General features: G+C 38.8%; 1 protein-coding gene across 2 annotated transcripts in view; it reads right to left on the bottom strand.

Annotated features, from left to right (window-relative positions):
• LOC126190746 (pleckstrin homology domain-containing family F member 2) overlaps positions 1 to 20,885 on the bottom strand; it is a 144,659-nt gene that overhangs the window by 117,798 nt on the left and 5,976 nt on the right. For both annotated transcript variants that reach the window (XM_049931245.1, XM_049931244.1), the window contains exons 3-4: positions 12,707 to 12,844; positions 2,496 to 2,559 (exon numbers count right to left, since the gene is read on the bottom strand). In XM_049931245.1, coding sequence (XP_049787202.1) covers positions 2,496 to 2,559; positions 12,707 to 12,844 — 202 coding nt within the window. The remainder of the gene's footprint in view (positions 1 to 2,495; positions 2,560 to 12,706; positions 12,845 to 20,885) is intronic.

The following is a 20,885-nucleotide window of genomic DNA, read 5'->3' as shown; positions in this document are numbered from 1 at the left end:
TGGATGGATATGTGTGTGTGTGCGAGTGTACACCTGTCCTTTTTTCCCCCTAAGGTAAGTCTTTCCGCTCCCGGGATTGGAATGACTCCTTACCCTCTCCCTTAAAACCCATATCCTTTTGTCTTTCCTTCTCCTTCCCTCTTTCCTGACGAGGCAACCGTTGGTTGCGAAAGCTAGATTTTGTGTATATGTTTGTGTTTGTTTGTGTGTCTATCGACCTGCCAGCGCTTTTGTTTGGTAAGTCTCATCACCTTTCTTTTTAAATATATTTTTCCCACGTGGAATGTTTCCCTCTATTATATTGATAGTTTGATAATTTTCACACCTGTCAACACATGCTTTCTTTTGGACTGGAATTAATAATTCTTCCAGAAGTCTGAGGGTATTTCACCTGTCTCATACATCTTGCTGATCAGATGGTAGAACTTTGTCAAGGCTGGCTCTCCCAAGGCTATCAGTAGTTCTAATGGAATGTTGTCTACTCCCGAGGCTTAGTTTCAACTTCGGTTTTTCAGTGCTCTGTCAAATTCTTCACACAGTATCATATCTGCCATTTCATCTTCATCTACATCCTCTTCCATTTCAATAATATTGCCCTCAAGTGCAATGCCCTTGTACAGACCCTCTATATATTTCTTCCACCTTTCTGCCTTCCTTTCTTTGCTTAGAACTAGTTTTCCACCTGAGCTCTTGATATTCATACAAGTGGTTCTCCTTTCTCGAAAGGTCTCTCTAATTTTCTTGTAGGCAGTATCTATCTTACCCCTAGTGATATATGTCTCTACATCCTTACACTTGTCCTCTAGCCATCCCTGCTTAGCCTTTTTCACTTCCTGTCTTGATCTCATTTTTCACACATTTGTATTCCTTTTTGCCTGCTTCATTTATTGCATTTTTATATTTTCTCCTTTCATCAATTAAATTCAATCTCTCTTCTGTTACCCAAGGATTTCTACTAGCCCTTATCTTTTTACCTACTTAATCCGATGCCTTCACTACTTCATTGCTCACAGCTACCCTTTCTTCTTCTACTGAATTTCTTTGCTCCATTAGTATCAAACTTTCCCTAATGCGCTCTCTGAAATTCTCCACAACCTCTGGTTCTTTCACTGTATCTGTGTCCCATCTTCTTAAAATGCCACCTTGTTGCAGTTTCTTCAGTTTTAATCTACAGTTCATAACCAATAAATTGTGGTCAGAGTCCACATCTGCCCCTGGAAATTTACAACCTGGTTTCTAAATCTGTCTTACCATTATATAATCTATCTGAAATCTTCAAGTGTCTCCAGGCCTCTTCCACATATACGCCCTTCTTTCATGATTCTTAAACCAAGTTTAAGTTATGCTCTGTGCAAAATTCTACCAGCCAGCTTCCTCTTTCATTCCTTACCCCCATTCCATATTCACCTACTTCTTTTCCTTCTCTTCCTTTTCCTACTATTAAATTCCAGTCCCCCATGACTATTAAATTTTCATCTCTCTTCACTATCTAAATAATTTATCTCATCATACATTTCTTCAATCTCTTCATCTTCTGCAGAGCTCGTGGGGGTATAAATTTGTACTACCGTGGTAGGTGTGAGTTAGTGTCTATCTTGACTACAATAATGCGTTCGCTATGCTGTTCATAGTAGCTTAGCCGTGCTCCTAATTTTTTATTCATTATGAAACCTACTCCCGCCAATTTGATTTTGTATTTATAACCCTGTATTCACCTGACTAGAAGCCTTATTCCTCCTGCTTTTAAGTAATAAAAAGAAATAAATGGTATTTTTGGTGATTCACCATCAGGAATTGAAATACATCTCACTACATTCATGGAACTGGAAGGGGCAGCATTGTCATACTGCAACACACCCATCAACAGTGTTGTAGTGCAATTTATATGCATATAATTTGCCATACTTGATAATATTATGTTGAATGATGTGTAACACACAGTATTACCAGCGCATCCTTGGAATGCAAATATGCGCAAAGGATAATAAATTAGACTTAAGGTAATTTAAAATTCAGTTTTGTGTCTTCTGAGTATTATTAAACGATAGGTATTTTATGTTCCCAGAACCCTATCCATACAAGACTGACAAACAAGTGTCATAATTATAGCATTCCTAGCCCCATGTAGCAGGTTGAATGGTCCTTGACCACTAAACTTTATTGGGGACAAAAATGATATAAAATAACATAAGAAGTAATAAAAGGAAACCACAACAAAGATCATATTTCAAAACAAATACTATAGCAGCTTAGGGAGGGAAGCTTGAAGGAGAGTGGGACGAGGGGCACGCAGGAAGGGGGCACGCAGCAAAGGATTACTTATGGAGGGGGGGGGGGGGGGCGGCGATGCAAGAGGGAACTACTCTTTTAATGAATAAATTACATTCAGTTTGCTTAGTAAAAGGCTTCTACGAATATTTTTGCACCCTTTTCTTAAAAGCAAAGTTCTCAGTACCCAATATCTTTCTGAAGTTTATAAATGAATATGTACTTACGTCCATCATCTTCAAGTGATTCCAGTTTCACTTCTTCAAGCGGTATGATGTGCTGTTTATTATACTGTGAACAGAATAAATATTGAACAGTAGGTGGTCTTAGTCAATAAATGCGAATTCAGAAGTTTAAAATACCCTAAATTATTCAAGTACGTACATCACAATAACAAAGCAAGCAGGTGAATGTCTTCATGAAGGTTTTACAATCCACATACTATTAACTGTTATATTTTTACATGTACGCATCTAACCTAATCAACAGTGATCATCTACAGGGTGTTTCAAAAATGACCGGTATATTTGAAACGGCAATAAAAACTAAACGAGCAGCGATAGAAATACACCGTTTGTTGCAATATGCTTGGGACAACAGTACATTTTCAGGCAAACAAACTTTCGAAATTTCAGTAGTTACAATTTTCAACAACAGATGGCGCTGCGGTCTGGGAAACACTATAGTACGATATTTTCCACATATCCACCATGCGTAGCAATAATATGGCGTAGTCTCTGAATGAAATTACCCGAAACCTTTGACAACGTGTCTGGCGGAATGGCTTCACATGCAGATGAGATGTACTGCTTCAGCTGTTCAATTGTTCCTGGATTCTGGCGGTACACCTGGTCTTTCAAGTGTCCCCACAGAAAGAAGTCACAGGGGTTCATGTCTGGCGAATAGGGAGGCCAATCCACGCCGCCTCCTGTATGTTTCGGATAGCCCAAAGCAATCACACAATCATCGAAATATTCATTCAGGAAATTAAAGACGTCGGCCGTGCAATGTGGCCGGGCACCATCTTGCATAAACCACGAGGTGTTCGCAGTGTCGTCTAAGGCAGTTTGTACCGCCACAAATTCACGAAGAATGTCCAGATAGCGTGATGCAGTAATCGTTTCGGATCTGAAAAATGGGCCAATGATTCCTTTGGAAGAAATGGCGGCCCAGACCAGTACTTTTTGAGGATGCAGGGACGATGGGACTGCAACATGGGGCTTTTCGGTTCCCCATATGCGCCAGTTCTGTTTATTGACGAAGCCGTCCAGGTAAAAATAAGCTTCGTCAGTAAACCAAATGCTGCCCACATGCATATCGCCGTCATCAATCCTGTGCACTATATCGTTAGCGAATGTCTCTCGTGCAGCAATGGTAGCGGCGCTGAGGGGTTGCCGCGTTTGAATTTCGTATGGATAGAGGTGTAAACTCTGGCGCATGAGACGATACGTGGACGTTGGCGTCATTTGGACCGCAGCTGCAACACGGCGAACGGAAACCCGAGGCCGCTGTTGGATCACCTGCTGCACTAGCTGCGCGTTGCCCTCTGTGGTTGCCGTACGCGGTCGCCCTACCTTTCCAGCACGTTCATCCGTCACATTCCCAGTCCGTTGAAATTTTTCAAACAGATCCTTTATTGTATCGCTTTTCGGTCCTTTGGTTACATTAAACCTCCGTTGAAAACTTCGTCTTGTTGCGACAACACTGTGTTCTAGGCGGTGGAATTCCAACACCAGAAAAATCCTCTGTTCTAAGGAATAAACCATGTTGTCTACAGCACACTTGCACATTGTGAATAGCACACGCTTACAGCAGAAAGACGACATACAGAATGGCGCACCCACAGACTGCGTTGTCTTCTATATCTTTCACATCACTTGCAGCACCATCTGTTGTTGAAAATTGTAACTACTGTAATTTCGAAAGTTTGTCCGCCTGAAAATGTACTGTTGTCCCAAGCATATTGCAACAAACGGTGTATTTTTATCGCTGCTCGTTTAGTTTTTATTGCTGTTTCAAATATACCGGTCATTTTTGAAACACCCTGTATTATACCAACACCACAAAACGCACTCATACAGATACTGGAAATCATTTCCAACAGTGATGTAAAGAAACTCACATCTGTGAAACCTCTAGTATCCACAAATACAACCCTTTCAAACAATGGAATGCCCAGGATGGAATAACAACAACACAGAAAGGATAGTTTATTACTCACCACACAGAGGAAGCACGAGATGCATACAGGCACAATGAAAAAGTACACTGGAAATATTCCAGTTTTTGGACAATGTCCTTCTAAACAAAACACACATCCACACACATTAACATAAGAACAACTTGTGCACACATGGCCACTGTCTCCAGGCACTAAAGCCTGAATAGAGGTCCTTAACTGGGCCTTAGCGCCCTGAGACAATGGTCGTGTGTACGAGCTGCTGCTGTTTGAATGCGTGTTATTTTTCAACTTCTGTAGAAGGACTTTGTCTGAAAGCTGAAGTATTTCTAGTACACCCTCTCAGTGCGCCTATCTGTAACTCAACGCCTCATCAATGTGGTAAGTAGCAATCTATCATTTTCATATTGTTGTTATTTCATATAATATTTTCACATATAAAACTCAACCTTACACATTTACCAATAAAAATTGAAGTAACTAGTGATCAAAGACTCCTAATATGCAGTATATGCTCACCACACAAAAATGTGAATGTGCGCCATGTCTAACATACTATAAAAATTGTTAATGTAACAATGTGTAATGAAATTCATTACTACTGTAAAAGCAATGCCTTTTCATTAAAATAAGCAAATAGGTCTGCTTTAGTATTTCCTGTGAATTTTCTTGAGTAATTGGACAACATTTTCTTGAGGTATCATTGTATCGTGTAACTGGACAATGGTCCATTTGGCACATGGGAAAAAATTCATTTATTCATTCATACACACATCCATACATTGTATTCCATAATTCCCAGCATGAAGGAGAACCTTCAGGGATGTTGTACAAGTCTAGTTATACACTAACAGGCAAAAGCAATCATTTCTCTATAGTATGCTAACAGCCAATTATAACGGCTAATCTACTCATATTGATAATTGTGAGCATTACTTCTAAATTTCTATATACATGTAAAAACAAAGATGATGAGACTTACCAAACAAAAGCGCTGGCAGGTCGATAGACACACAAACAAACACAAACATACACACAAAATTCAAGCTTTCGCAACAAACGGTTGCTTCGTCAGGAAAGAGGGAAGGAGAGGGAAAGACGAAAGGATGTGGGTTTTAAGGGAGAGGGTAAGGAGTCATTCCAATCCCGGGAGTGGAAAGACTCCTTACCCTCTCCCTTAAAACCCACATCCTTTCGTCTTTCTCTCTCCTTCCCTCTTTCCTGACGAAGCAACCGTTTGTTGCGAAAGCTTGAATTTTGTGTGTATGTTTGTGTTTGTTTGTGTGTCTATCGACCTGCCAGCGCTTTTGTTTGGTAAGTCTCATCATCTTTTGTTTTTAGATATATTTTTCCCACGTGGAATGTTTCCCTCTATTATATTTCTATATACATGTATATATTATAAAGAAAACAGCTACTCTGAAACAACGCCACCTCTTTTACTACTAACAAGGAGAGGTCCACATTGTGCAATCAACTGTTTGAAACTGTCTATATTGTGGTGTAGGTTAGAGACCCAGCATCCAATCACCTTCGTGGGCCCTCACTTGCAAGTAATCAACGAAAAAAATTTTGTTGTTTTGTGTAATTGTTCTGTAGTCCTAACATCAACAGATATACATATAATCGTGTTATAGTGTAGTGGTTAGCATATGTGGCTGACATGCAGAAGGTTTTTTAAAATTATTATCGATGTTTACTTTTATTCAGTTATTTGGTTTAAATGTAATTTTTTAAACTTTCTAATCCTGTTTCAGGTCAATTTTATCATCATATTGACTTTTTGATTTGCTCTTATTATTCCTTCTTTTTTCATTTGGAATCTCTTTGGATGTGATTTTTAATTATTTTTATTTATCTGTCACACTATTTAAATGTCTGCAAATGTCAATCTATAAATTAAATTATGAAAGATGAAATAATCTATTTATATTGGCTGTCCAAATGTGTCAAAAATGCATTTTTCATTACTTACAAGGTGTACATATTTTTGGATGGCAATTGTCATACAAACACTTAAAACACAAATTCCTTTTGCGCTATGGACAAAATAACACACAAAGATTTAAACAAAAGAAGGGACTATAAATAAATGAGCAAAAAGGATGGATAGAAATAATAATTGCAGTATTGGGGACAAAAATATAAGATGATGAAACAGAAGAAATTAAATTGAAATTGATACAGAAAAAATTAAAATCTCAAGCACAAAGACTCCAAATGGAAAAATGGGAGAAAAAAAAAGAGTAAGTGTAAAAGTTAATACAATGATTAAAATGGCATGACAGAAGGTTATTTTTTTTAATTAAATTTAAACCAACTAATTGTCATTTCAATGACTATTTAAAAATACAAAATTTTGAAGCAACTGATGAGGTTCAAACACACAAACTTCTGCATGTCAGTCTCATTCACTAACCACTATGCTGTAACACCTTTAAGTGCACAATAGTCAATTTTAGGGATCAAGAACACCATGCAAAATGACGAGACTTTTTCGTCGATTTATATTGGCCAAGAACATGAGCAGGCCAAGCATCGAACCTTATGGGATAGCATAATTTAACGTTTTCCCCATTCCGAATGCATTCTTATTCCTTTCACATAATTTCATAATCTGACCTTTTTTTTCTGTTGTTAAGAAACAACTCCAGCCATGCAAGAGGAATACCATGAAGTGTATGTCTGTCTATCATTTAAGGATCAGAGCACAGATCCCTGGAGCTATCTACTGATTAGTCTCATTAACATATTTTACGATTTTTGGAGACCAAACACAAACTCCTTAAAACAGTATTGGGTAAGTGTGTATTACATGGAACTCTGTCAAATCACAAAGATCACTTGGCAGAAGAAAACTACAGAACACTTTTATTTAATTTTTGTTACCTTCAGAAGAATGCGCTATAGTTGATGGTTGTAAATAAAGTACGTTCCTGCAGAATATCGCCCCATATATACAATGGGACTGACTCCTTCTTGGAAAATACAAATCACTTCTTTATTATCAATTTGGGGGGGGGGGGGGGGGGAGGGGCGCACTGTCAGGAGTGACAGTAGTGTTACATCTACTACACTAAGGTAATTATTAACTAATTTCTTGTACTACTGCACACTAATCAATAACTACCACCAGTGTGAAGCAACAAGAAAGGGGCACAGTAGAGTGAGATGACTCTGGTTACATTATCCGAAAATGAGCCAATGTCATATACTTGAGGGGGGATATGGGCAGATTGATGAAAGGTGGACATAAGAAATTGGAAGGGGTACGAAATGGTATGCAGCAAGGACAGTGGGTACTCAAAGGAAGAAGTGAAGGTTTATTAGAATGTGTTGTGAAGTATATTAGGTGGCACAAACCGTATTTACTCGAATCTAAGCCGCACTTTTTTTCCGGTTTTCGTAATCCAAAAAACCGCCTGCGGCTTAGAATCGAGTGCAAAGCAAGCGGAAGTTATGAAAAATGTTGGTACGTGCCGCCACAACTAACTTCTGCCGTCGAATATATGTAGCGCTATGCAGGCATGCTTTGTAGGCACAAAGATAAATACTGGCGCCAAAACCTCTGCGTCAGTAAATAAATTTAAAAAAAAAAGTGGAAGACGAGCTATTTTTCCTCCGCCGTGAGTTGCGACCACTGCATTTTCATACATTAACCAACGAAGTAAATACAAATTCCGTATTGTTCATCTTCGAATGTAGCACAATTTCAGTGTACTACGAAAATCTGACTGGCAAGACTGGGATGTTTGTCAATATGGCCAACTCTACATTCTGAATTTTTTCCTATCTGTGAGAAGAGATGGTTGCTAATAGGAACCTGATGAAATTTGAATCACATACAATATTCTCTTCACCATAAGAATAATACGAATATAAACATTTTGCCATGTACTCTTTCGTGTTTGCTGCTATCTCATTTAAATCCTGTCTGCCTAATAAACTACGAAACTAGAGTGAGACAACAGCAAACGCGGAAGAATATACGTATCGCGTCATGTTTATATTCGTATTATTCTTATGCCTAATAGTGATACAGTCAGAAATGAAGCACGGCAAGTGACTAGATTTTTAAATCAAAGATGACTCTAATTTCTGTGCAGAATTTGATGTAATAAAGAAGCGGCTGCAAAGATTTTCAAACGGAGAAAAATTTATTTTCGCCTAACTCTCGCTCAGAACATGTTCTATCATACGCAGTCTATTATTTGATTCTTGTTGATCATTATCAAAGAAAGCAGCAGTGTAAGTAACAACAAATAGCAGTCTCTTGCCATTGTTTCGCTAATGAGACGATTCCTCTTTTTTTTTTTTTTTAATTGTACGCGGCGGCAGCGCGCACAAAAGCAAGCCATGCCGCGAGCCGCTGCAGGCCGTAGACACACACTATCAGAATGCGACAAACAATGCATGGCACTTATCAGATCAAAGCAAAATAAGCAATCGATTCAAACCAGACAAAGCACGTGAAAAAGGAAGGGTACCCGTATAAATACGGACGGAGCGCCTGACGCATAGCAATGGCTACGTGGTAAGAATAACTGCTAAGCTTACGACTCGAACCAAATTACTGTAGCTGTATCGTCATTCATTCGACCTAAATTGTGTCTCATATTACAATGGACCAACTTTGTTTCGATTTGGAGGTGTGGCCTAAAACTTTTCTCTCCCCTTGAATTTCGAGTCTCAAATTTCAGGTGCGGCTTAGATTCGGGAAATTTTTTTTTCCTTTATTTCGAGTCTCATTTTTCAGGTGCGGCGTAGATTCGAGTGCGGCTTAGATTCGAGTAAATACGGTAGTTAGGGGATTATCTGATGATGAGCAGAGGGTGGGAGAGCAAACACAGCAAAAATGACAAGGAGATGGCTAATACAGAAGCAAAGGAGTGGGGGTCTGGGGACGAGGGGAGGGGGAGTGGGACTATAGGATAATGTTTATGAAACAAAATATGACAGTACAGTTTCTGATAAAATTTTACAAAGGACCATCCACTTTCTAACCTCTAACTGTACACTGTTAACATATTTCAACAGTCGTCATGGGAAGTTAAGATGACAGAACAGGTGATTTGTACAGCCAATGACATAACAATGTTTTCATTTTGACTGATGGAGAAATATTAGATATTTAACAAAACAACAACCTTAACATACTTGTTACTAGAGTACAATAGAACTGAACTTTTGGAGAAAAACACTGTTTGTAGGAGCAAATACACACAAACAAATTATGGGTAATTTAATGTGGGGTTTTCATTAAATGCTTTTGCTATATCTTGGTGTTTCTGTTACTGTCATATGAACTACAGGATTCTCAATGCAAGTAACCAAACAATAATGGAAAAAAACTATCACCTTCCAAGCTAATATACCATTTTACAGTCTATAAAATGCACTTTTATCGTCAAAAAATTGCCTCAAAATTAATGTAAACATGTCCATTGCTTGATTTAAAATCCTCACCAGTCTTACAAATGGCCACATACTCGAAGCTCAGGGAAACCTATCTGGCAACTTAAGAGATTCAATTGGCAAGAGCAGTACACCGATGAGACGCCCCTGATTTGCGGAGATTGAAATGTTTGCTAACACTGTCTCCCTCCCACCTTATCATCACAAACCCAGGACAGTGTATAGCGTACGATGCGTCATTGCAGTTTACGGTGCCAGTGAACCCTAATTGAAAGCGATTTGCGTTATTGATAACAGTACGATACTTTTGTTAGTAGCTAGTTTTGTAATGGAACAAATAAAATGTATTCATATGATGTAGGTTATAAATTGAAAGGAATAGCATATGCAGAAGAACATAGAAACAGAGCAGCTGAGTGGTATTTTGGCCCTCCACCAAAAGAAAAAAACCACTTGCAATTCATGGTATAGTAAAGAACAACTGAAAAAAATGAGTAAGTCTAAATGTGCAAATAGAGAACTGAATGCAAAATGGCCCAAACTAGGAGATCCAGGATGGAATAATGATAAGATTATGAAAAGACTAGTTCCCACTCACCATATATTGGAGATGCTGAGTTGCAGATACGCACAACAAAAAGATTGTCAAATATACCTTTAACCAACAGGCCTTCATAAGAATAGACAAAACAGCTAAACATACCCCCCCCCCCCCCCCCCACACACACACACACACAATCACAGTATCTGGCTGCCAAGCCCAAGGTTGGTGCTATAGTTTTATAAAGCGCCATGGATTTAGTATGCAAACCGAAACCAAAATATATCAGAATATGCCACAAGAGTATGAAGAGAAAATATTATCTTTCCATCACTTCATTACTGAACATTGAAAGAAAACAAGTGTAGAACTAAGTCAAATAGTGAATATGGACGAAACTCCTCTGGCATTTGATATCCCAAGTAACATAACTGAAAGGCGCTGAAACTGTAACTATAAAAACAAGTGGACATGAAAAATTCACTACACTGTTATCCTTTCACATTGTGTTGGCGGTACCAAACTTAATCCAATAATCATTTCTAAGTAAAAAACAATGCCAAAACCTTCTGAAATATGGCGATGTGTTGTTGTTCATATACATGCCAAAGAGTGGATGAATGAAGCTGATATGAAATTATGGATTAACAGAGAGAGGGAGAGAAGGAAAGGTGCTTTATTGAAGAAGAGTTCTCATTTTGTGCTGTATCAGTTTAGCAGTCAAAAACTGGGACAGAGAAATGCTTGGTGTTATTCCGGAAGGACTGACTTCACAATCGCAACCTCTTGATGATTCAATAAATACCCAAACCATTTAAAGTGTACATGGGAGAGGAGCGAAACAAATAGACAATGGATGAAACCCAACACGAATTCACGCCGAAGGGAGCTTTAAAATTACCTGCAATCAAACAAGTATGTCAGTGGATAAAACAATTGTGGATCTAGAGTGAGAGAAGACATTATTGCTAAATCTTTCAAGAAGTGCAGCATAAGTAACCCTCTCAATGGCAGTGAAGACTGTCATATATGAAGAGGATGACAAAAAGGACGAAGAAAAGAAGAAGTAGAAGAAAGTTCAGATGATTCACGCACTTTAAAGGTAAGTTCGACTTTATAAACTAATTTTTTTTGTCTGGTTTTGCAGTCTAGTAATAAACATGGAAAAAACGATTTAAAAAAATACTTGAAAATCAAGTCTTATAGTCCATAGTGTCATATTTAGTCCTTAAAATACGGAAGACTGAAGTTACACAAAAAATCACTGTCACCTTTACCAAGATTTCACTTTCACGTTAGTTTGGCCAAAAGCTCTCAACCAAATTCTCACATTCCAGTGTAACCTACACACTACACTACACTACAGATCAGTCTGTCACCATCACTTAGATATAATGTTCACATTCACTACCTTCATCAACCCAATCAAATTGTCACCTTCCAATCTAACAAACAACTCAGGCAGTGATACAGATCAGTCTGCCATCACAATGTAGATCCCACCTTTGAGACAAAATTATTAGAAATATTTCAATACAGACAGTATTAAAGTGCAGTCAGATACATAAAAAAACTCATGTAAGCAGCAAAAGAAGAAAATGAAGAAAGGTCCGTCCACTCAACACTTGTAATTCATATAATTTTATCATCACAGCCAAGATTCATATTCCAGACAAAGGTGCTAAATTACAGAAATGTCAATATGTGTCAAAAGTAGAATGTGAACAAATGCCATCCACAAAATGCGATTAATTTGTACGGTACATTAGTGGCTTGAAGACAAGTTAACAGTTTAGAATGAAATTTTCACTCTGCAGCAGAGTGTGCGCTGATATGAACCTTCCTGGCAGATTAAAACTGTGTGTCGGACCGAGACTCGAACTCGGGGTCTTTGCCTTTCGCAGGCAAGTGCTCTACCAACTGAGCTACCCAAGCACAACTCACACCCCGTCCTCACAGCTTTACTTCTACCAGTACCTTGCCTCCTACCTTCCAAACTTTACAGAACCTGCAAGGTTCGCAGGAGAGCTTCTGTAAAGTTTGGAAGGTAGGAGGGGAGGTACTGGCAGAAGTAAAGCTGTGAGGACGGAGCGTGAGTCGCGCTTGGGTAGCTCAGTTGGTAGAGCACTTGCCCGCGAAAGGCAAAGGTCCCGAGTTCGAGTCTCGGTCCGACACACAGTTTTAATCTGCCAGGAAGTTTCAAGTTAACAGTTATTCATTGGCTATTACATAATATCCTGCCACTGGTTGCCTCAAAACTGACACAGAGAGATGTGCAAACATCTGCTTTTAGCCTCTCTTACCTTTTTCTTGTTAATGACGATGTTGCCATAAACAAGTATGTCATTAAACAGGAAAAACTGTCGAGCTTTCGGTTTTTTGCGACACATCTTTGTAAGGACTCCTTCTCCTACTAGGACTCTCCCTGGTACTGCCAGTGGCTGGAACAGAGCAAATGTCTTACTTTACAGAACGAAATTTAAAATTAACAGTGTATTACAACTGATCACAGATACTATGCCAGTACCATTAACACACACATATGGCAAAAACCATGTGACAAAATGTTCTTAGACGTTCAACCTGTCAAAGTCCACTTGCAATAGTGTAAAACAAATTTATCCAGCTGAAAATTCAAGTAATATTTTTAATTTTACCAACTGAGCTTCATGGAAAATAAACATTCTAATTCTGTTGAGAGCGGCAATACGATCATATTAGACATCTCCACAAATACATTACAGATCACTGTATTACTGAGATATCAAGAAATGATGGCATATATAACTTAACTGTGTGTCAATCACAAAACAGAAATTTGTGAAGGTGCTAGGATTATACAATACACTACAGATACCCACAAAATATGATGTTGGCCTGATTTCTTTACATCTGCCAACTGAGTGCAAATTTTTTGTGGCTATCAGTTACTGAGATAGTCCCACATACTGTACTGAAAATCTACAGATGCATCATCCTGGTAGAATATGAAGTCAACACCGACCTCTTCCATCTATGACAAGTGTCATTCCATAGCATGTTGAGGAAATTAGCTCTGTTACAGTGTTTTCTACATAAAAAAGGCCCAAAAATTTTTGTGTGTTAAGCAGAAAAAAAAAACAAAGAGTTTAAGTGAGCTAAGTTCACATGTACGCCTGTCCTAAAATGAGGATGCTGTTTTGCCAGCAAACGTTGCAGTGTCTTGGATTTGTGGACAGTAAGTTTTCATTTATGTTGTATTTTCTCTACACATCCTTTGATCATTGAAACAACAAACATATCACTGCATCATACAGAACTATTCATGTTACATCAGTCGCATAATCTATACATATCACGACAAAATCTAAAACTTTTGACCAAACAGTCGACATGTGCCCATCTAAGATCGCTGCAACCATCTCCACTAGGACAAACAAACCTATGGATGAACTGCAAACTACCTAAGCAAGTTGAAGCCCTCCAAATATGGCACTCCCCCTATGTGTCACAACAATGATGCTCTCCCAGGAAAAAAAAAAAAAAAATGCTCACCAGTTAGAAAATCTGCAGGTATCACAGAAAATTTGGAGTTTCTGCCCAGCTGTATCGATCATCCTGTGACAAGAAAAATGTTGCTGGAAATCTGTAGTGACAGCAACTCATCATTTCAAAATGAACAACTGTTGATTTTCACAACAGAGAACTTCTCCAAGTTACAATTCCTCATTGATATAAACACTGACAACCGAGTTTACCCTTCTTGTCTTTCACAATTAACACCAATAGAATTTACATGTACGTTGCAACTGGATTTTTCGTCAAGACTTATGACCACATCATCTTGCCTCTCAAATTCAATCTTCAACATGAACTTATTTGGAGATTTATTATCGCCAACTAGCAATACCCTATGGGTGTGGCACACTTGTATCATTCCATTGCTTCCTCCCAGATATTCACTATCAATGGTTACTTGACTCGACAACACCTTTATCTAGTCATTAATACCTATGTAATGCCAACCTTGCTGGCAACAAAATGGCTGATGGCGATTCGCTACTTCCCTGAGGTTACACATCTGTTGCCTAGACCAGCACTAACAAAACACTCAATGGCAAATCATCTCATAACTACACGAGGACACCAGTCCATGCATAGCCTCATCAGCTGCTTGCAGACAAGCTCATGACTGCAAAGCAAAAGTTCTCTTTCATGTTAGCACAAGACATCTGTCATCCTTCAGATAGCAAGGGCTTTGCTACTCTACAATGTCACTTAGAAGAGCAGCAAGTGGAACCCTTGTGCAGACTTTGGCTATCTTATCACCAGAAGAATACTCCAGCGTCACTCTGGGCCACATACTGAGCTGACGATTTTTCTATGAAATTCATGGAAACACAATTTCCTTCATGCTCAACAATATCCAAGTTTTTTTATCATACAACCATTGCACCAAGAAGGTATACCCAAAATCAATGTTTGCACTCCACTCAGATTTTACAAATTTCTTCAAATGCCATTCAGACTATGTAATGCCTCTCTCACTTTCCAGCAATACATGGATGAAATAACTAGAGACTTAAAGAATTCTGTTACGTCAATATCGATGAGCGATTTATAATGCAGTCTAGTGGCAGTGCATCTAGCCTACCAACAGCAGACGTTCACAAGACTGTGAGAACACAGCTTAGTGATTAGCATGCCAAAATCAGTGGAAGTAAAATTCCTAGTGTATTTTATCAATTCGCAACGAATCCTGCCACCTCAAGACAGTGTGGAAATTATTTATTAGTTTCCATAATCCACAGTCACACATAAATTAGGGTAATTTCATAAAGAGTGGTTTAGAGATTCCTGCAGGACCATCACGTATTTCGCTGAAATATTGTGTGAACTTTCACACATATTTCCAATGAATATTGATAAAGTTTCATGATCACCAATTCAGAGACATTCATTTGTTTCCCATAATGCAGCTTTCAACAGTGCACCACTGAGTTTTCAGCAACTTTTGAGACATATCACCTTGTTGTTGTTGTCTTCAGTCCTGAGACTGGTTTGATGCAGCTCTCCATGCTACTCTATCCTGTGCAAGCTTCTTCATCTCCCAGTACTTACAGCAACCTACATCCTTCTGAATCTACTTAATGTATTCATCTATTGGTCTCGCTCTACGATTTTTACCCTCCATGCTGCCCTCCAATGCTAAATTTGTGATCCCCTCATGCCTCAGAACATGTCCTACCAACCGGTCCCTTCTTCTTGTCAAGTTGTGCCACAAACTCCTCTTCTCCCCAATTCTATTCAATACCTCCTCATTAGTTATGTGGTCTACCCATCTAATCTTCAGCATTCTTCTGTAGCATCACATTTGCAATGCTTCTATTCTCTTCTTGTCCAAACCATTTATCGTCCATGTTTCACTTCCATACATGGCTACACTCCATACAAATACTTTCAGAAACGACTTCCTTACACTTAAATCTATACTCAATGTTAACAAATTTCTCTTCTTCAGAAATGCTTTCCTTGCCATTGCCAGTCTGCATTTTATATCCTCTCTATTCCGACCATCATCAGTTATTTTGCTCCGCAAATAGCAAAACTCCCTTACTATTTTACGCGTCTCATTTCCTAATCTAATTCCCTCAGTATCACCCGACTTAATTCAACTACATTCCATTATCCTTGTTTTGCTTTTGTTGGTGTTCATCTTATATCCTCCTTTCAAGACACTGTCCATTCCGTTCAACTGCTCTTCCAAGTCCTTTGCTGTCCCTGACAGAATTACAATGTCATTGGCGAACCTCCAACATTTTTGTTTCTTCTCCATGGATTTTAATACCTGCTTCGAATTTTTCTTTTGGTTCCTTTACTGCTTGCTCAATATATAGATTGAATAACATCGGCTACAACCCCGTCTCACTCCCTTCCCAACCACTACTTCCCTTTCATGCCCCTCGACTCTTTATAACTGCCATCTGGATTCTGTACAAATTGTAAATAGCCTTTCGCTCCCTGTATTTTTCCCCTGCCATCTTTAGAACTTGAAAGAGAGTATTCCAGTCAACATTGTCAAAAGCTTTCTCTAAGTCTACAAATGCTAGAAAAGTAGGTTTGCCTTTCCTTAATCTAGCTTCTAAGATAAGTCGTAGGGGCAGTATTGTCTCACGTGTTCCAACATTTCTGCGGAATCCAAACTGATCTTCCCCGAGGTCGGCTTCAACCAGTTTTTCCATTCGTCTGTAAAGAATTCACGTTAGCATTTTGCAGCAGTGACTTATCAAACTGATAGTTCAGTAATTTTCACATCTGTCAACACCTGCTTTCTTTGGGATTGGAATTATTATATTCTTCTTGAAGTCTGAGGGTACTTCACCTGTTTCATACATCTTGCTCACCAGATGGTAGAGTTTTGTCAGGACTGGCTCTCCCAAGGCCGTCAGTAGTTCCAATGGAATGTTGTCTACTCCCGGGGCCTTGTTTCGACTCAGGTCTTTCAGTGCTCTGTCAAACTCTTCACGCAGTATCGTGTCTCCCATTTCATCTTCATCCTCTTCCATTTGCATGATATTGTCCTCAAGTACATCGCCCTTGTATAGACCCTCTATATACCTCCTTCCACGTTTCTGCTTTCCCTTCTTTGCTTAGAACTGGGTTTCCATCTGAGCTCTTGATATTCATACAAGTGGCTCTCTTTTCTCCAAACGTCTCTTTAATTTTCCTGTAGGCAGTATCTATCTTACCCCTAGTGAGATAAGCCTCTACATCCTTACATTTGTCCTCTAGCCATCCCTGCTTAGCCATTTTGCATCCTGTCGATCTTATTTTTGAGACGATTGTATTCCTTTTTGCCTGGTTCATTTACTGCTTTTTTATATTTTCTCATTTCATCAATTAAATTCAATATTTCTTCTGTTACCCAAGGATTTCTACTAGCCCTTGTCTTTTTACCTACTTGATCCTCTGCCGCCTTCACTACTTCATCCCTCAGCGCTACCCATTCTTCTTCTACTGTATTTCTTTCCCCCATTCCTGTCAATTGTTCCCTTATGCTCTCCCTGAAACTCTGTACAACCTCTAGGATAGTCAGTTTATCCAGGTCCCATCTCCTTAAATTCCCACCTTTTTGCAGTTTCTTCAGTTTTAATCTACAGTTCATAACCAATAGATTGTGGTCAGAGTCCACATCTGCCCCTGGAAATGTCTTACAATTTAAAACCTGGTTCCTAAATCTCTGTCTTACCATTATATAATCTATCTGATACCTTTTAGTATCTCCAGGATTCTTCCATGTATACAACCTTCTTTTATGATTCTTGAACCAAGTGTTAGCCATGATTAAGTTATGCTCTGTGCAAAATTCTACCAGACGGCTTCTTCTTTCATTTCTCTCCCCCAATCTATATTCACCCACTATGTTTCCTTCTCTCCCTTTTCCTACTCCCGAATTCCAGTCACCCATGACTATTAAATTTTCGTCTCCCTTCACTACCTGAATAATTTCTTTTATCTGATCATACATTTCTTCACTTTCTTCATCATCTGCAAAGCCAGTTGGCATATAAACTTGTACTACTGTAGTAGGCATGGGCTTCATGTCTATCTTGGCCACAATAATGCGTTCACTATTCTGTTTGTAGTAGTTTACTCGCACTCCTTTTTTTTTTTTTATTCATTATTAAACCTACTCCTGCATTACCCCTATCTGATTTTGCATATATAACCCTGTATTCACCTGACCAAAAGTCTTGTTCCTCCTGCCACTGAACTTCACTAATTACCACTATAGCTAACTTTAACCTCTCCATTTTCCTTTTTAAATTTTCTAACCAACCTGCCCAATTAAGGGATCTGACATTCCACATTCCGATCCGTAGAACGCCAGTTTTCTTTCTCCTGATAACGACATCCTCCTGAGTAGTCCCTGCCCAGAGATCCGAATAGGGGACTATTTTACCTCCGGAATATTTTACCCAAGAGGACGCCATCATCATTTAACCATACAGTAAAGCTGCATGTCCTCAGGATAAATTACGGCTGTAGTTTCCCCTTGCTTTCAGCCGTTCGCAGTACCAGCACAGCAAGGCCGTTTTGGTTAGTGTTACAAGGTCAGATCAGTCAATCATCCAGACTGTTGCCCCTGCAACTATTGAAAAGGCTGCTGCCCTCTTTAGGAACCACACGTTTGTCTGGCCTCTCAACAGATAACCCTCCGTTGTGGTTGCACCTACAGTACGGCCATCTGTATCGCTGAGGCATGCAAGCCTCCCCACGAACGGCTAGGTAAGCCTCCCCACGAACGGCAAGGTCCATGGTTCATGGGGGTAGGCATATCACCTTAGGAAATATTTTCATGAAAGAATCAAAACTAGGCCATTTTTTAAAATGTTGTGTGTGCTCTAAAGTGAAATAAAAAAAAATATATTTCAGGTAAAAAAGTGAAGTTTAGTTTTTTACGTCTCAAAAGGTAAGTATGTGGTAACCCGAAGCTTTGTACGTGGTAACTTACAAGTGTAAGGTCTCCAAATATAAAATAGTTGACCAATTGAGGGCAAAGCTGATGATATTTGTAAAGCACCAAAAATCAGTATTTTCAGCACTTTTTTACAAAAAAGTATATCCTGCAAACTCTTTTACATAATTTTCATTAGAAAGGCCTTGATCTAAACTACCTAAAAAACTGATTTGGTTTTGCATGTGAGCATATACAGTCCCAAAAACTAACGCAAGGCACAGAAGCAGTGAAAATACATGCTTATTCCACTAGTACTCAAATGAAATCTGACATTTTTTATTGTTTTATAACTGTTTAATATCCTCTGCGGAAGGTAACATTAAAAATCCTGGTCAACAGGAACTGGAGTCTTCTGCCACAACTTATATGACACATTTCAGGCAGTTTTTCTACTGTCGTAACTACAGAATCAAATTAATTGTTGCTGTCATGGTCACCAGCCAAAGACTGGTTTGATTCAGCTCTCCATGCTACCTATCCTGTGCAAGCCTCTTCATCAAGGTTTTTATTTCTTCTCCCTGAATTTTAATTTCTACTCCAATTTTTCCTTTTATTTACTTTACTCGTTGCTTGATATACGGATTGAATAACATCGCAGATAGGCTACAACCCTGTCTCACTCCCTTCTCAACCACTGCTTCCCTTTCGTGCCCTTCGACTCTTATAACTGCCATCTGGTTTACGTACAAACTGTAAATAGCCTTTTGCTACCAGTATTTTATCCCCACCACCTTCAGAATTTGAAAGAGAGTATTCCAGTCAACATTGTCAAAAGCTTCTGTAATTCTACAAATGCTAGAAAAGTAGGTTTGCCTTTCCTTAATCTATCTTACTAGTAGTAGGGTCAGTATTGCTTCACGTGTTCCTAAATTTCTACAGAATCCAAACGTATCTTCCCCTAGGTCAGCTTCCACCAGTTTTTCCATTCATCTATAAATAATCTGTGTTAGTATTTTGCAACTGTGACTTATTTAACTGATAGTTTGATAATTTTCACAACTGTCACCACCTGCTTTCTTTGGAATTTGAATTATTAAATTATTCTTGAAGTTTTGAAGGTATTTCAGCTATCTCATACATCTTGCTCATCAGATAGTAGAGTTTTATCAGGACTGGCTCTCCCAAGGCTGTCAGTAGTTCTAATGGAATGTTGTCTACTCCTGGGGCTTTGTTTCAACTTACGTCATTCAGTGCTCTGTCAAATTCTTTACACAGTATCATATCTCCCATCTCATCTTCATCTATATCCTCTTCCATTTCAATAATATTGCCCTCAAGTGCAATGCCCTTGTATAGACCGTCTGTATACTACTTCCACCTTTCAGCTATCCGTTCTTTGCTTAGGACTGGTTTACCATCTGAGCTCTTGATATTCGTACAGGTGGTTCTCTTTTCTCCAAAGGTCTCTCTAATTTTCCTATAGGTGGCATCTATCTGACCCCTAGTGATAAATACTTCTACATCCTTACATTTGTCCTCTAGCCATTCCTGGTTAGCCATTTTCACTTTCTGCCGATCTTATTTTTGAGACGTTTGTATGTTTGTATTCCTTTTTGCCAGTGCCTGCTTCATTTAATACATTTTTATATTATCTCCTTTCATCTATTAAATTCAATATCTCTTGTGTTACCCAAGGATTTCTATTAGCCCTCGTCCTTTTACACAATTGATCCTATGCTGCCTTCACTATTTCATCTCTCAAAGTTACCCATTCTTCTTCTACTGTAGCCCTTTCCCCTGTTCTTGTCAATCGTTCCCTAATGCTCCCTCTGAAGCTCTCTACAACCTCTTGTTCTTCAGTTTTTCCAGGTCCTATCTCCTTAAATTCCTATCTTTCTGCAGTTTCTTCAGTTTTAATCTACTGTTCATCACCAATAAATTATGGTCAGAGTCTACATCTGCCCCTGGAAATATCTTACAATTTAAAATCTGGTTCCTCAATCTCAGTCTTGCCATTATATAATCGATCTGAAACCTTCCGG

This window comes from Schistocerca cancellata, chromosome 6 (assembly GCF_023864275.1).
Source record: "Schistocerca cancellata isolate TAMUIC-IGC-003103 chromosome 6, iqSchCanc2.1, whole genome shotgun sequence".
In the NCBI taxonomy this organism is placed as follows: domain Eukaryota; kingdom Metazoa; phylum Arthropoda; class Insecta; order Orthoptera; family Acrididae; genus Schistocerca; species Schistocerca cancellata.
The sequence above is the reverse complement of the archived record's forward strand: the minus strand, read 5'-3'. Positions and strand labels throughout refer to the sequence as shown.